This window comes from Copadichromis virginalis, linkage group LG14, assembly GCF_057382275.1.
Source record: "Copadichromis virginalis isolate Kocher_CV1m ecotype Utaka linkage group LG14, C_Virginalis_male_GT1.1, whole genome shotgun sequence".
NCBI classification, from domain to species: Eukaryota; Metazoa; Chordata; class Actinopteri; order Cichliformes; family Cichlidae; genus Copadichromis; species Copadichromis virginalis.
The window spans coordinates 15,647,853-15,664,942 of NC_140631.1; the positions used below are offsets into that span (position 1 = coordinate 15,647,853).

General features: G+C 43.1%; 1 protein-coding gene across 1 annotated transcript in view; it reads left to right on the forward strand.

Annotated features, from left to right (window-relative positions):
- Positions 1-14,986, forward strand: part of egfem1 (EGF-like and EMI domain containing 1) — a 54,544-nt gene extending 39,558 nt beyond the window's left edge. Inside the window, exons 24-38 of the mRNA XM_085429561.1 lie at positions 2,373-2,501; positions 3,184-3,312; positions 3,599-3,727; positions 5,332-5,460; positions 5,793-5,921; positions 6,024-6,152; positions 7,771-7,902; positions 8,115-8,243; positions 8,748-8,876; positions 9,917-10,045; positions 10,344-10,472; positions 10,654-10,782; positions 11,618-11,746; positions 11,887-12,015; positions 13,559-14,986. Coding sequence (XP_085285687.1) covers positions 2,373-2,501; positions 3,184-3,312; positions 3,599-3,727; positions 5,332-5,460; positions 5,793-5,921; positions 6,024-6,152; positions 7,771-7,902; positions 8,115-8,243; positions 8,748-8,876; positions 9,917-10,045; positions 10,344-10,472; positions 10,654-10,782; positions 11,618-11,746; positions 11,887-12,015; positions 13,559-13,638 — 1,889 coding nt within the window. The 3' untranslated portion in view covers positions 13,639-14,986. The remainder of the gene's footprint in view (positions 1-2,372; positions 2,502-3,183; positions 3,313-3,598; positions 3,728-5,331; positions 5,461-5,792; positions 5,922-6,023; positions 6,153-7,770; positions 7,903-8,114; positions 8,244-8,747; positions 8,877-9,916; positions 10,046-10,343; positions 10,473-10,653; positions 10,783-11,617; positions 11,747-11,886; positions 12,016-13,558) is intronic.
- The last annotated feature ends 2,104 nt before the right edge of the window (positions 14,987-17,090 follow it).

The window sequence follows — 17,090 nt, forward strand, 5'->3', positions numbered from 1 at the left end:
ATTCAGATAGCTTGATAAGGCCAAAGGCCTTGTTGTGTTCAGCATTCTTGTGGTACTGAGGTTGATGCTAAGCATTCCCATCAAGTATTATTGGAGGAAAGAGGCCTGACATGCATCCAGCACACAGCTTCTTCAATTAAAGCCGATCATGCCGCGCTTCTGGTCCGCAGCTTTGATGTCTGCATCAAAAAAACAAAAACAAAACAGAGTTCATTTTGTTGCAGTAAAAAAGAACTGTGGTCTGAGGAGCATTGAACATCCGTGTTCTTGTTGAAGAAACCGGGCCGTTTTGTTGTTGCAGCATTGACCTCTTTCAGTGTACGCAGACCCTGAATAGAACCAGGAAGTTCTATTCTGAGTTCTCTCTATCCGCTCTATTTCTGTGGTCTGCTCTCCCTGGCTGTGTGGTCCCTGGACCTGCTTTATGGGCTGACAGCAGTGGCTCTTACACAACCGGGGATCTGGAAATAATCCTTCTGTCTTAAAGAGCTCATTTAGTCTCGAGATGGAGTCTTTCAATGATGGCACACAGTATGTGTGTGAGTTTGTGTGTGATGGTGGACCGAATCCTGTGTTCCTACCTATAAACAAAGACTCAGAGGGAAGACTCTGCATTTACAAACACTAGCAGACACTGGGCTCATATCAAATGACAGATTGCAGCTCTGTGGTTAATATGGAAACCAGTCGCCCCCTACTGGTGTATACAAATACAAAGTTTGTCATTCAAAATTGTGCAACTGCCTAAAGACTTAAAATAAAGTGCGCGCGCTGCTGTAAACTTTGTCCGCTGAAAAGGAGAGTAATTGCTACATCTGTTGATGGGCTTATTGTTCCTCTTATTAAAAGGGAACATGACTCATCTGAGATGCTTTCTGTTTATATTTTAGCAGCAGAGATGTGTTGAGGTGCTCACGATATATCAAAGTAATGGCACTAAGGCATTTTTTCCTGCAGGACAAGCAATGCCAGCTTGTTGCCATGGTGTCAGCAAACGCTATGATAATAATAAACAGCAGACAATAAACCGACGATTTTGCTACCACAGAGTTAATCTACAGCTGCATTAAAATGACAGCATCCTCAGTGGGCTAGCTTTAATAACATCACAGCCTAACCACTACAGAGAGAGTCAAAGACGTCATGCTGTCAGCGTGGGAACACAACGACGGCCATGCCAGAAACTGCTGAGCAGCAAAGATACTTTTTTCCCAATTTGAGGCCTTGAGGCAGAAAAAAAGGAGGAGTGGACACCGTCATCAATTTGAGCGAGAGCAGGAGGGTATGATGCATTAACCGTAGGGGAACACCCTGACTAATGCGGCATTTATAATACATGAAACCACCAAGTTACACATTTTTGCCAATTTGTGGCTTCCTTTGGTCATGTTGTGCTCTGCTTTCCTTATTCACAGAAGAAGTAGTATATAAACGGAATGAAAGAGCTGCTGAGATAATTTGGACAGACTCTATGCAAACCATTTCTCGCACACTGCTGCAACAGGAAACAGAAGAGGGTACTCGAAGAGAGAAATGTCAGTCAGTCCATGCTTTGGCAGGGAAATAGCAGCGTTCCCATAAATAAAGACCCGTGTGGGTGAAGTTTTTGTTTTGCAGGATACGACTATCATCCGAGTTTGCCTGTGATCTCCACGGTGACAAATTGACCGATCAAAAATATAGGCCGTGAATAAACAGAGTCATTCTTTCCTGCTCTAGTGAAGTCATGCTTACAGATAATATTTACATCCAAGCAGTGGAAAGGCTCATTCATCCCGCAACCTCTGGCTAGGTTCCTCTGGATGGGGAGGCACTGTGTTTACCAAACTCTGTGAGTGTCACTTGACTATACACACACACTCGAGCGATTTCTCTAACTTTCCTTGAGAATGGGAAACAGACCTTAAACTGGCATCGCCTTGCATCTGCAGCAGCACTGTCGTGTGTGTGTATGTGTGTGGGTACAGTAACACCAGGCTTTGTTTTGTCGAGTGTTGGTGGGGCCTGTGGACTCAGCAGGTGCTCTATTTACCGGCTCTTTGTGCCCTCTCTAACCCCCCCCCCCTCCCAGAGGGAACGGCCTCCGAGCCGCCATAAACTTTTGATGTGGCCCAGATCCACCACACATGTGGGACATGAGCTCACTTAACGAACGCAGACGCTTTGCAACAGCCGCAGTGTGGTACTGCAATTTGATATTGGTATTTTCAGTAGGACAGAGAGAGAAAGTAGGAAGAAGGGGAACAGAGTGAGAGTGGGAAAGGAAAAAAAAAGAACTAAATAAAAAAATATTGGCATCTAAACCTTCTCCTCTCCTCTTTTTTCTGAAGCTGCCAGTTCTAACCAGTCGGATGTTTTATCTCGGCCCACAGTGTGCCCGGACGGCTTTTACAGTCTTGACTGTGGCCAGATGTGCGAGTGCAGGAACGGTGCCCGTTGCCACCACATCACAGGAGCCTGCCTGTGCACCGCCGGCTGGGCAGGACCACACTGCATTCTGGGTAATGGAAGCCACATCATTAAAACAGGGTGTGAGGGAGGCCCTCACTGCAGCCCATCACGACATCCTCTCCTTAAACTCAGCTATGAAGTGTTTGTGAACAATTATCTCTATAATGAGACATTGCCAATGACTTTTTTAGGGATGGGTAAGGGTGGAGAAAGGAGGGAGCGCAAGAGTGCCCTCTGGCATACATGGTTTAATTGAAGTCTATTCTGGATAAATGCACCCACATGTATATAGCGATCAACATTAGGAAAGGGAGAGCTCAACTTGGAAGAGACTTTAGCAGCTAACCAGTGTTCTCAGGCTGAAGTTTCTTGAGGATTTCATGCCATTGTTTTAATGAAGCCAGTGAAATACCCACTAAAGTCCTTAGTCTGTCATTCTGCAGTCTTATTCAAGACTTTCCTCTCGCCCACAGCCATTTTGTGGTTCTAACTACCAGAACCAGAGTGAGCAGAAAGCCACGAGCATGACTTAATCATGCACCTCTGTCATTATTGCATTTTCCTCTTTCTTAAACCCCAAATGCCATCTTGGACTTTGATTATTACTGCGTTTACAATATGGGTGCTAAAAACCATAATGTCTCAAATGACCAATTAGCTCTCACGTCTGTTTTCTAGGAATGCAACTTGAATATTATTGAATGTGTGTGTGTGCCTGCATGTGTGTGGCAGAATGCCCAGAGGGTCAGTTTGGAGAGCAATGCAGTCAGACCTGTGAGTGTCAGAACGGAGGCCAGTGTAACCATGTGACTGGGAGATGCAGCTGCACAGCTGGGTGGACCGGAGATAGGTGCCAACTGCGTGAGTGGCTCATCAGTTAAACTGCTAATTACTGAGCATGATGACCGTAATGTCAAAGAAGTCTATTTTTCAAACCACTGTGCTGTGTTGTAGAACTTTTTGGCAGTGTAAATATCAGTCAGCAGACTCTGAAAACCGACGTTAGTCATGTTATCTATCTCGGGAATCTCTTGGCGCAGTTACTGCACTTGCAGAAATGAACTCATGATATAAGAAAGGCTAGAAAAATATAATAGAACGTTTGCAGTCAAAACTCAAATGCTTATACTATGTTGTGTGTATTCAGCCTGTCCTGCAGGACGATATGGAGGGCACTGTTCAAGTCAATGTCTGTGTCAAAATGGAGGGACTTGTAACAGGATCAGTGGCCGGTGCTCCTGCCCACTGGGATGGACTGGAGCAGCTTGTGAACTGGGTGAGTCTGACAGTACTACGGATTAAACTGTGTTTTTTACAACTTTTCAGCTGCCAGTTATTGCAAATATCTAATCAGCCAATCACATGGCAGTAACTCATTCCATTTAAGGATGTAGACATGGTGAAGACCACCTGCTAAAGTTCAAACTGAGCATCAGAATGGAGATGAAAGGTTTAAGCAGCGTTAAACGTGGTTGTGGGTGCCAGATGGGCTGGTTTGAGAATTTCAGAATCTCCTGATCTGCTGGGATTTTCCCACACAACCATCTCTATTGTTTACAGAGAAAGGCAAGAAAAAGAGACAATATCCAATGAGAGGCAGTTGTCTGGGAGAAAATGTCTTGCTGATTTTAAAGGTCAGAGGAGAAGGGCCAGACCACTTCAAGCTGACAGGAAGGCAACATTAACTCAAGTAACCACTCATTATAACCAAGGAAGGCAGGAGAGCATCTCTGAACAAACAACACATCAAACCTTGAAGCAGATGCACTCCAGTAATAATAATGGATTGCATTTATACAGTGCTTTTCGGGGCCCTCAAAGCACTTTACAATTCCACTATTCATTCACTCTCACACACTGGTGGAGGCAAGCTACAGTTGTAGCCACAGCTGCCCTGGAGCAGACTGACAGAAGCAAGGCTGCCAGGTCGCACCATCGGCCCCTCTGGTCATCACCAATAGGGTGTCTTGCCCAAGGACACAACGACCGAGACTGTCCGAGCCAGCTCGAACCGGCAACCTTCCGATTACAAGACGAACTGCCAACTCTTGAGCCACGATCGCCCAGTAGCAGAAGAGCACACCAGGTCTTCTGCTACTGGGCGCCAGGTGTGACAAGCTACAAAACAGTAAACTGAAGTTACAGTTCACTAAGGTTAACCAGAATTAGAAACTGAATATTTGAAAAACTATGATGGGCCTTGATTTCTGCTGCAACATTCAAATAGGACATTGTATCGCCTTGTATCAGCAGTTCAGGCTGGTGTTGTTGGGATACTTTATTGGTCCCTTCGTACCAACTGAGCATTGTTTAAACACCACAGCCTTCAATGCTTTCATTCCCTTTGTGACCAGTTTGTGTACTTTCTGATGTCTTCTTCCACAGCAGGAGAAAGTGCCATATCACAAAACTCCATCATCTCAAACTGGTTTCTTGAACATGACAGTGAGTTCACTGTACTCAAATGACCTCCCCAGTCACTGGATCTCAATCCAACAGAGTACCTTTGGGATGTGGAACGGGACATTGACATCATGGATGTGCAGCTGACAAATCTGCAGCAACTGTGTCATGTCAGTGTGGATCACAATCTCTGAGGAATGTTTCCAGCAACTTATTGAATCTATGTGGTGAAACAGGCAGTTCTGTAGGCAACCGGAAAGTCCAACTCACTGCTCAAAAGGTGTATGTAATAGGGGGATAGTGAATGCACATTGTAGGGAAGCTAAGAGAAACAAAACTTTTTTTCTTGATTAAATATTTTGTCTTTCTGTCCCTGTCTTCATAATTTGGTGCCTTGGAAAAGCCATGTTGTATTTGTGTGATAAATTATTACTTGAATGTAACTTTTCTCTTAACCTTCCTTTCCATCTGTCCCAGAGTGTGAAGAAGGACGTTATGGAAAGAACTGCACCGAGGTCTGCCCCTGTATGAATGGAGGGAGATGCGACAGAGTGACAGGAAAATGTGTGTGTCTCCATGGTTGGACAGGAGACCTCTGCCAGTCAGGTGATTTCCTATACTTACAGCATAGTTGTTTTATCATAATCTAGTACCTGCTGATGCGGGGTTTTTTTTCAAAGACACATAAAATTGTAGCCTGTCTCTCAACATCATGAGAGACAGGCATGCCCCTGTGCTCCATTTGCTAACATTTGGATATCAGCAGCAGAAAGGTTTGTTTACTCCAGGAAAAGAAGCCGATAGCTTATAACATGGTATGTCAAAACAGTTTGTGCAGTTAGCCTTCCAAGCATATAAAAGGTAAACATCTTCTAAAAGTGCATCCTTGGCTGCGATGTTGCATGCTAACCGCAAGCGCTTGTGTTTTTTGTCTGAAGCCTGTTCTAAGGGATTCTTCGGGGAGGGTTGTGAGCAGAGGTGTGACTGTGCCCATAGTTCGAGTTGCCACCATGTGACAGGCCGCTGTGAGTGCGTGCCAGGCTGGAGAGGAGCCAGGTGTGACAAATGTGAGTGCGTACAGGACTGAGGAAATTGCGGCTGAATGAAACTGGCACTAAAGAACATAAGAGTGAAGTGACTGTGTGTGTGATGTGTGTATTGACTGACAGCCTGCCTCCCGGGGTTCTACGGTGCTTCCTGTGCCCAGCGGTGTCAGTGCCAGGCTGGAGTGTCCTGTCACCATGAGACGGGGAGCTGTGGCTGCCCAGCTGGACTCACAGGGGCTGGCTGCGAGAAAAGTAAGAAGGAAAACAAAACCTGTCTGAATGAATTCTAATCATGAGGTGATTAGTGGCTTGCTTGCTCAATTTTTAGATCTTAAATATCCACAGACTTTCACTAATGTCCTTTACCTGTAACAGGTAGTCAGGAGAGTATACCTACATGGCTTACATTTGAGGCCATTTAGCTACCTTGTTGATAAAAAGACTGTCGCCTTGAAACAAACCAATTGTGTGCTTGTGAGAATGTTTCATTATTCAAACCGTACCCTTAAGGAGTGTATATAAGCAGCGTCCCTCCTCAGCCCTTCACCGCGCCTTCTACTCACCCACCCTCCTCCCCTTCCTTACGGCCTCAGCTCCGTTCCTCTCCTCACACACTCCCCAGACATCTGATAAATGTTACACACCGGTTGCCAAGTAAAACAGAAGGCATTGTTTTTGTCTCCTCGGCGGCGGATAAGGGCTTTTGGAAGGCAGACATGCATAATGACAGCACCGTAATTGCCTCTTTAGTCTGGAGTCCTTTCTTATCTGTCCCCCACGCTGCCTGCTGCTGCCTGACTGAGTAGCTTAGTGCTGCGGTCTCACCCGAAAACATGCTCGGTTCACAGATTCATCTTGTTCCCTATGACTGATTGTCTGGGGACTTCATTCATTATTGTGATGAGCGCATACGTATGTATGCAGACAGGGTGTGTGAAAGAATGTCCCTCTGTGTTTGCCTGGGTTTGGGCACCAGGGAAAGTTGCTGCGAGTTTTGGTGTCATTAGCAGTCAATACTGAATGTCCCAGTATGTTCGCAGGATAATCTGAGGAAGGAAAGGGAAACGGCATGTGTCTTTGTTCCCACATACTATTGAATGTGTGCATAAAGGCCTTATCTGCTGCTGTATCACGAGCACTATGGATATCTGCACAATGTTTCTTTTCGGGTGTGCAATGCCCATCAGGGATAACAATGAAAAATTAAGACTGCATTTGAGGCTCATTCCTTTTCATTTTTATTTATTTTATTTATATCCAGAAATATGTATCTTCTTTTAACAAAGCTTTAATTAACACACACGTTTTAGGCTATAAATTAACAATAGGATTTTTGAAAGCTTACTAATTAACATGCTTTTAAACTGCACTGCAGCCCCAAACGTCTTTAGATATTACCAATGGTAGGTTCAGGTCAGAAGGCAAATACCCGACACAGCTACCTGTAAGCACCCCAGCACAAAGTTCATTTTAGGTCTTTTTACACTGATTCACAACCTGCTGCGCACTCTTCTTCAGGCAGCACTCATTCCTAAATCAGTATCAGTATTTCCATTGGTAAGAACACAGCCGACTCAACCCAGCTCAATCTCTGTGCTCCATTTGACGCTTGGAGAGCTTCAGACAAACAAAAAATCAGAATATATATTTACACACAAACATATATATATTATAAAGATATTAAATTATAAGCATAATACAATACCACTGTCTTTGATCCAGGCATGAGAGGTTAGTTGTTCAGCTGACCTGTGCATCGAAGATTTATCATTCACCTTTGAACAAAGAAGGTAAATGATCCCAAAAATTGCTTCTTACATTCTTCTGTTGTGCTAATGTGCGTGATGTGCTGCCGGTTTGATCATTTTAGCCTGCCCTGCTGGAGTGTTCGGACAAAACTGCACCAAGCTGTGCCAGTGTTCAGGAGACCAAGAGCAGTGCCATCCGGTGACGGGGAAATGTAGCTGCTTGCCCGGTTATTATGGGCCGCGATGTGGGCTAAGTAAGTATACTGTTAATCTTCTGTTGCAACCACTGGCTAATAAGACCCACCTGCTATTATCCATTTATTTATTTAGTTTTTAATAAAACAGGAAGTCTAATGAAATAACTATTGCTGCGGAGTACATATTTGGCTACACTTTAGATTTGCATGACTCAATGATATGTTTAATTTAAGCTAGTAATAGTTTTGTGTGTCTGGTTTTTCTGTAGGATGTAGAGCGGGGACTTTTGGGCCGAACTGCAAGTCCAGGTGCAGCTGCATCAATGGTGGTCGCTGTGACTTCAGGACTGGTTCCTGCTACTGTCCTCCTGGCTTCATAGGCAGCGACTGCAGCTCAAGTAAGTCAAGAAAGCTTGAATGTCCTTGTCCTCTAATAAAAGTCATATTTGCGAGTCATATTTCTGCCTACTTATACTTATAGCTTGATTAGAGTCACAGTCTTTCTTTTACCCTGTCACCTTCCCCTCACTCCCAACCAGTTGCGGCAGATGGCTGCCCTACCTGAGCCTTGTTCTACTGGGGGAGTTTCCTGCTACAAGGGAGTTTTTCCTTCCCACTGTCACCAAGTGACAAACCTTGATTTTCTCTGCATTATTGTAGGGTCTTTATCTTACAATATAAAATGCCTTGAGGTCAATGTTGTTTTGATTCAGTCCTATATAAATAAAATTGAATCTAACTGGATTGATTTAGAGACTTTTTTTTGATACAACCATTCTTTATGTTGCGTTACAAAATTCTGGTCGACATCAACTGAAGTAATGCAGATGCCTGTAAAATTAATACATGCATAGTTTTTAATTTGTTCTTTCATATGGATGAAAGCATATCTATTCATGCAGGTTGTCCAAGTGGATACTATGGGAAAGACTGTGCTAAGATGTGCACGTGTGGGGAAGGAGGACAGTGTCACCCAGTAACCGGGAGGTGTATCTGTGGCCCTGGTAGGATGGGATTGTCCTGCGAGCAAGGTAACGTTAAACCGAGGATGTTTATTTGCAGTATATTAGTGCAAAATTATATATTTGCAGAATTTTAGATGCAAAGTGGCAAGAACAGTGCTGCACATCAGAGAATGATATTCAAAGAACTACAAGAGTAGTTTCAAGACTGACTCTAAACAGGATACATACTGGCACATTTAACATTTTGCAGCAGCTTTAAAGTGTCACCTCGCTGTTCAACTTTAAGCAGAACCATATCACACATATCAAACAGGCTTTATATTTAGACATTTTTCTTTTACAATCCTCTCGAGTTTACAGAGAGTCACCACTGAGACTGCCATGCATCATTAGGAACCACTGGCTCTAATGAGTTCTTTAGAAACAGGACACTTAACTAGAAATGAGAAACAACCACTAAAATGAGGGTGTAGTTTTCAACATTTTCCCTGTGTATTTAAGTTACAAATTCTCCATTTCCTCAGTGTAAGCGCTGCGATGATCACAGGGCTTTTATTCCCACTAAACAGAGGCAGAGCTGAGTTTTCTTAATCTCTCCTTTTATCAGCAATTCAGCTGGATTGCAAACAGGGAATTTCCAGCGCTGCCTGCACTAAATGTTCTCGTCTTCAGCCTCCTGCATGTACTTGGACATACCACCTCTTAAGTTCCTCTTGTTGAATGTTTACATAAACCTAAAGTGGCTCATTCTCTGTGTTCCGTGTCGCTGGATTTGGCAAGGAAGCAAATAAATAAACAGGGGAATCAAAGACGGCTTGCTTATTGTTTTCCCAATCTAAATTACCCAGAGAAACATGATTATTCTTTTATATCAGCGCCAAATTAGGCTACTTTGCCATCTCTTTAGAAACTGTTGCTTAAATAAACACGAGCGTGGTTAGTGCAGTCGCGTTTGTGTGTGTGTGCGTGCGCGCGTGTGTGAAAGAGACAAGGGAAAGCGCGAGCTGTGCACTGTGTGTGTTTTATGTTTGGTGCAACCACTAGTGCTTTTGCTGAACAGAAGAGTTCTAGTGTATTATGATGTTTCCTGAAAATTGTTTCTCCAGTGTGTCCCAGGGGGCGCTATGGCATGCAGTGCAGAAACGCTTGCAGCTGTCTGAACGGGGCTTTGTGTGACCCCAGTGATGGGTCCTGCAAGTGCGGCCTCGGCTGGACTGGACCCCGCTGTGAGACAGGTACTCCAGATATTCCACAATAAAAAAAATCCTAAACTCAGCAGAATTTGATTGTGGTCATTTCAAATTAAAAGCCAACAACAAACTTTATATTGCAGTAGTTTCCCCATTATTAGCTACATGATGGACTTCAGTCTGCATTTATGAAGAAGACATTTTCCCCAGTTTTAATGTTTTCAGTGTTTAATGTTTGATGCACACATTTTTTTACTTTTTTACTCCAATAATCATCACTCAGGCTTATATGTCACATTTCTTTCTAGTGTTATCAACCCATTGTGTGTGTCTGTGTGTGTAGCCTGTCCACAGGGAAAATATGGGCTTGATTGTGCACAAGACTGTCCATGCCTCAACAATGGGACCTGCGACCGCTTCACTGGCAGCTGCAGCTGTACTGCAGGATACTACGGCCACTCCTGTCAACACAGTATGCAAACCCTCACTCGAAATAAAGAAAAGAAAACTTGGTTATAAGGTTACTAGAAGTCCCGTTGACATTATGAAATGTAGATCTTTTTCAAACTCCCCTGGTCACATAGAAGACTGAATGAATCCAGATAAAACACCTTTTTAACCAACCTAAATCCTCTGTCTTGTGTTCCTCCCAGCGTGCCCATCTGGGTTTTTTGGAGTGAATTGCGCACACACCTGTGTTTGTAAGGTGCTGCAAGCGTGCGATCCTGTGACAGGCAAATGTGCGTGTCCACCGGGCTACCATGGCTCACAGTGCCAAAGACGTAAGTATGTTACATGCAACTACATGGGAGTAAAGGTTAAACGAGTAACAAAGAGGGATATTTGTAATTCAGCATGTCTGCGAAGACTTAAAACACAGCAGTGCTCACAGTCACATGTTTGTGCTCATTGTTAAATGGCCACCTGGATAGCCAGCTGCGACTGTACATGGGGAGATATGAGCATGAATGAATGAGAGACTTCCAGCAAAATGTGAGTGTGTGGTGGCTGGCAGACAGGCTGTTAGGTAGGTGGGCAGGCAGGCTGGTTATTTGATGAGAGACGGGTGTTTCCCTACTGCTTAATGCATTCTTGTTACATCCTCATGCCCTCCTGCAAGCTCGTGGGGCTCTCAGCCCCAGTTTGAGTGCCTTAATGGCCACTTCAGTACCAGCAGGAGATAGGACTGAGCACTGAAGAGCAGCTAGAAGGTAGCCACATGCCTCAGACACCGACCTGGATCGATCAGGATGTTTGTGTCTATCTGAGAAAATGTTTATGCACAGTTTCTTATAACTAAATGCTGTTGTTAGTACTGTATGTGAATCCATTCATTTCCATTAAATGTATATTTGCATGTGTGCTAAGAACTAAATTTCAATTTCCCAAATGTTTATTAAATGTGTTAATCGTCATCTCGTTCTAAAAGGGATTATGTTAAAAAAAAGGATATTTTTACGTATACACGTGTTATCAACTACTTACAGCAGGTTTCAGTGCACTCCCAGTCTATTCATGTCTAATGAAGCAGTTTCCGTGTAGTTAAAGAAGAACTTGAATGATCATTACTGCATTTTTCAAAGTATGCGTGTGAATGTTTCTGTTTTTTCTTCTCAGGATGTGAGGCTGGCAGCTTTGGACCGAACTGTGAAAGATCATGTGACTGTGCTGGCGAGGCCCCATGTGACCCATCGACAGGACGCTGTCTCTGTCCCCCAGGAAGAACGGGGCACAGATGTGAAAAAAGTAGATATTACTTTTATTAACATGATTCACTTAAATCCAAAATAGATATTAAAAAAAGATCACTTAGGGTGTCTTGCGTCAAGTCTTTCCTTTCTTTGAATTTCCTCATTTCTTTCACTGTGCCTTTTTTTTTTTCTCAGCCTGTGACGAAGACCGTTTTGGCCCTGAGTGCTCCCTGCTGTGTCGCTGTTCTGACAGGGCCCGCTGTGATAGGGTGAATGGACGTTGCCTGTGCCCGCTCACCTGGCTTGACCCTTCATGTAGTGAAGGTAAACACACGAAGAAAATAGATACTTGCACCATGAGACGCATAGTGCAAGTATCTAAAAGACTTGAGCAACCTCTAATTTTTGCATATGTGTGGAAGTAAATGGGAAATAGGTGGAGGAATTTATTGAAGGCTGCAAACATACATGGAAATACAGCATACAAGGCAAAATACAAGTAGTCTTCAGGAATAGTTCTTCAGGCTTCTTGAAGGACATTCAAAGCTCTTCTTTGGATGTCGTCTGCCTTTTGTTCTCTGTCAAGATGATCACGCACTGCTTCAATAATGATGAGGTTCAGGCTCTGGGGAGGCCAATCCATCAATGATTGTGTTGCACTGTGTGCTTTTACTGCATTATAAGTGTGTCTGGGATCATTGTCATATTGAAAAGCCATTGTCAATCAGATCATTTTCAGATGGTATTGAATGGTGGATCAAACTCTGATGTAATCTGATGATCATTACATCACTTTTAAAAGGATTTGGTTTTAGGCCTTCCACTTCTTCGTTTTGTCTTCCATTTGTCAAGTTTCCTCATGTTTTTTTAGGATAGATTGCATAATATATATTGCATGATATATCTCATATCACGCTTTTATCTATGAAACTCATGGGAACCACCTTGGTGGTACAAAAATACTATGCTATGTCTGTCAAACTGTCTATTGCATTTTTTGTAGATTCAGTTAAATAAGAGGGAACAAAGCTGCAAGTAGCAAAGGGCCTGAAAATACAGTTCAAAATTAGTTCTCTGCTAAGTTGTCTGTTATATCGCAAAACAAAAAAAAAGAAAGAAAAAACATTCCTCTAAAATTGATCAGGCACAAGAATTGGAATTAAAAAAGACTGAAAAATTAGCCAATGAGTGAAAATGTTTTTGAAAGACCTTCAAAAAGCCTGGGGAACTATCAAGACTACTTAAAATCACAGTAAAGTACAATATAAAGAAATGAGGTGTGACTCAAGACTTTTGCACAGTATTGTAGACACAGACAACCATGTATCATTACATGAGAGGACTACAGATTATCTGCCTAACCTCTATCATCATTTAACCTTAAAGAGTGTCCTCCCCTTTCAAATTAACAATTCACATTGTGAGCACTGACTTTTTGTTGCCTTTTGGGAGACACCAACCCATAATGTGTCTCTGTAAATCCACTCAAGTCCCCACAACATGACTAATACCTGACCACACACATGCGCACACACTCGCACACACAGAAAACATAGACACCCAGGGTCAAGGGCTGTAAAGCTGAACCAGCTTTAGTGAAATACTGTGTCATGAAGTGTGAGAGGCTGAGCCCCATCACTCTGTGTGTCACCCTGTCTCTCTCAATAGCTGCTCCCGTCTCCTGACAGTTATTTTAATCTGCACCCAGCATGAAGCCAGTCTTGAAGCTGTCTTCATTTTACCTCCTCAAAGCCAAGCGCACGGGGAGACTACGTAGCAGTAACTTCTCCTCCAAAATCCCCAGAACATTTGCTTTTGATTTGCAAATAGTGCTGATGTCTTCTTGCCTCTTTTTTTTTCTTTTCAGCACCGCTCCACCAAACCCCGGGAGTGCTGAACTTCTCTGTGTCCCAACGAAAGAGAAGAACAGGCAGCAAAACCACATAACCCAAGCAGAGGTACAAACATCTGACTGGGTGTTCAAACACAGGACTTGGCTCAGTGAAGCATTACTCAGATCATCTCGGTAAAGGTAATGCTGGTGTTAATATGTTCGCTCAAACTTGTAGTCGGCTGTCAGAAACTGGCACTCAATCACCAAATCCCAAGCTCGGGGGCGATCAACTAGTGGACCTGGCATGTGAGAGGCCTTCAAAGGAGCATGAACTCAAACGTACCCAGTCAATCTAAAATTAAAAGTTCAGAGTTACACAAGCTCCATAGCAATACGCGCGCACACACACACACACACACACACACACACACACACACACACACACACACACACACACACACACACACACACACACACACACACAAATACCTGAATTACATTTGTTGCTGACACGAGATTCTTTTCATCCACTGCCACTTTTTTTATGTGGGTGTCCATAAAAGGCTTAATGTTTAGTGTAAAAGAATGCCAAGCATATATCTATGTAAAAATAAAAATGTATGAAACAGATTTAGAAATACCGGGGCAGCTTGTTTACTTATTTTAAAACACAAAAGATGAACACACACAGAAAAAGTCAACGCGAGACACAAAAATATGGTCCAAAAGTGAAAAAATTGAATATTTTATGTGCACCAAAGTGGCCTGTTAAATGCTGGAAAGAGTCTCACAGTGGTGCTTGCACTTTTCAGATACATCTTTTGCATTTTAATGTTAACGCTTTTCCCTCTGAAAAGAATGAAGATCAGATAACCAGTTCATTTGTGAAGAAGCTGGCTCTGGGACACAATAATGGCCCAATATTCGTCTCAACTCACTTTAAGGTTAAGTTTGGCTTGACCAAATTTCATTTCCCTGCAATTCAAACACTCAATTTATTAGCGCTGACCACAGGTTTTCCTGGTGCAGTGCTGGTCGCGAGTCATTACATTTAAACTTCTTTCAGATTTGTGTTCGCCAAGTGAGCTGCTGACACAGAGGTGGGCAATTTTACAAAAAAACCCCCAAAAAACAACAACAAAAGAAAATGTTACTGCACTTTTCTCTGGACTTACAGTAGTAGAAACTCATTTCACCCTTTCACTACTGCACTACTTTTACAAGACATTTTATCTCGATTGGTGTTCGTCTGTTTTTATTTTTTGTAAAAAACTGTATTTGTATTATATCTCAGGTCGGTGCCAGTTGTATCACTCGTAACCCTACTGTGCTCATTTCCTGGCATATCAGTGGTGCTACATTGTTTAAAAGAGAAGATACATTTGATTTATCAGCCAGTTAGTATGTTTCATTTTGTCATCTGTGACGGTGCCGTGAACCAAATAAATAACAACAAACACATCTGTGGACATTTCCTTTAACTAACCATCTATTTTTTTTGTAATGTGTGCTATGAACGCAGCGTTGCATGGTATTGATTTTTGTGATCCCTAAGTTGTGTGGGCTGGGGGTTTGGGGGTGGGAGGGCAGTAAGGTATGGGTGGAGGTTTCAGCTGTCATTGAGAGCTATGGGATCATGTGGCTCTTAGTGTGTTTGTGTGTGTCAGTGTGCAAATTTGAGCAAGGCAACTACCAGACATCTCTCATCATCAGCCTGGGCAGGGTCAAGCATTAAGGCCATGCCTGCCTTCCTGATAGTAAACGGTGGGTTACCTGAGCTGAGTGTTAACACTTACACCCCCGGAGAGCAGTCATTTCGGGGTAGTACCTTAGACCCCCGCGGAGTCATCATTTTGCGTTTCTACCTTTAAAAGCCGGAGAGCAGTCAAATGCTGGAAGTGGAAGCTAAATTGGCTAGTCATTCATATGTATATTGGGTCGTTACCTAGGAATTCTGGAGGGAGGGGATTGGGGGAGAAATCAACACACATGAGTCTAGGTCCTTTGTTGCTGACATTTATTGATAAAAACAGTAGTTTCATTTCATGTTATTTCCTTTTTCATTTCAAGCAAGGAAGTGGATGTAGTTAGTAAGTAAGATATTTCAGACATTATTCTGACACAGAGGAGGAGATACTGGAATTATAATTAGTATCTATGCATGCATTTGTGATTTTGTTTGACCTTCCCATTGCTCACAATTTGAATTTGTTCACACTGCAGATGAGTGTCTCAGTCCCCAAACAAGCTCTCTTTTTCGGTGGAGAAGCAGTCTCCTCATCCGCAGTGAGTGTGGAGAAATCAACACACATGAGTCTAGGTCCTTTGTTGCTGACATTTATTGATAAAAACAGTAGTTTCATTTCATGTTATTTCCTTTTTCATTTCAAGCAAGGAAGTGGATGTAGTTAGTAAGTAAGATATTTCAGACATTATTCTGACACAGAGGAGGAGATACTGGAATTATAATTAGTATCTATGCATGCATTTGTGATTTTGTTTGACCTTCCCATTGCTTACAGTACAAAAAACCAACCATTTGTACACATATGTACTAATAATAATAAAAAGTGAGTGCAACACTGCAACCCATCACCCCGTCGTTCAGTGGTCGTTGATCAGTGGTCCATTGTGGCACCATTCAGAGCACTGGTACAATAGTACCAGCAAGATATGGGAAGACATTGCAAATGTACTTGGATTTTAGGTTGCAAGCCACCCAAAACTTGATCCCAAACTTGTCAGGTTTACTTGCAATATACTGCAGGAAACCCGTCACCCCGTCGTTCTGTGGTCCATTGTGGCACCACTGATCAACGACCACTGAACGACGGGGTGACGGGTTGCATTGTTATGTGGTCACACCCCCGTCGTTGATCAGTGGTCCATTGTGGCACCATTCAGAGCACTGGTACAATAGTACCAGCAAGATATGGGAAGACATTGCAAATGTACTTGGATTTTAGGTTGCAAGCCACCCAAAACTTGATCCCAAACTTGTCAGGTTTACTTGCAAACACTTGGAGTGTTTCAGTATGCCATCTTAGGGAGAACTCAACACACATGTAGGTCCTTTGTTGCTGACATTTATTGATGAAAATAGAAAAAAAACCAACCGTTTGTACACATGTTTACAAATAATAACAAAAATTGAGTGAGTACATTACAACATTTTCAGCAATCACTCACAATCCTGGCACTGCCACGGTATCTGTCGCCTGCATTTACCACATGTGTACCTGTAGCAGTGAACACATCGCACAGTGGCCTGATTTTTTTTGCATCTGTGTTTGACCTGACACGTGGCCCTTTTTCCAGGGCTCGGTGTGGAGGGTTGTGTCCGAAGCAACTGTTCTTTTCTTTCCTTCTTCGCAGCTACATGAGAGTGAGCCAATTCGGTTGCAAGGGCTACCAGGAAGTCCACCCGTCTTTCCTTCGTCCCGGTGCATTCTTGATACAGCACATGTGCATTCAGTGCTGCCATGTCAATCATGTTATAAAACACGGCAACTGGCCAGCGCCGTGTTCCTTTGCGGACAGTGTACTCCCGAACCATCTGGTCCAT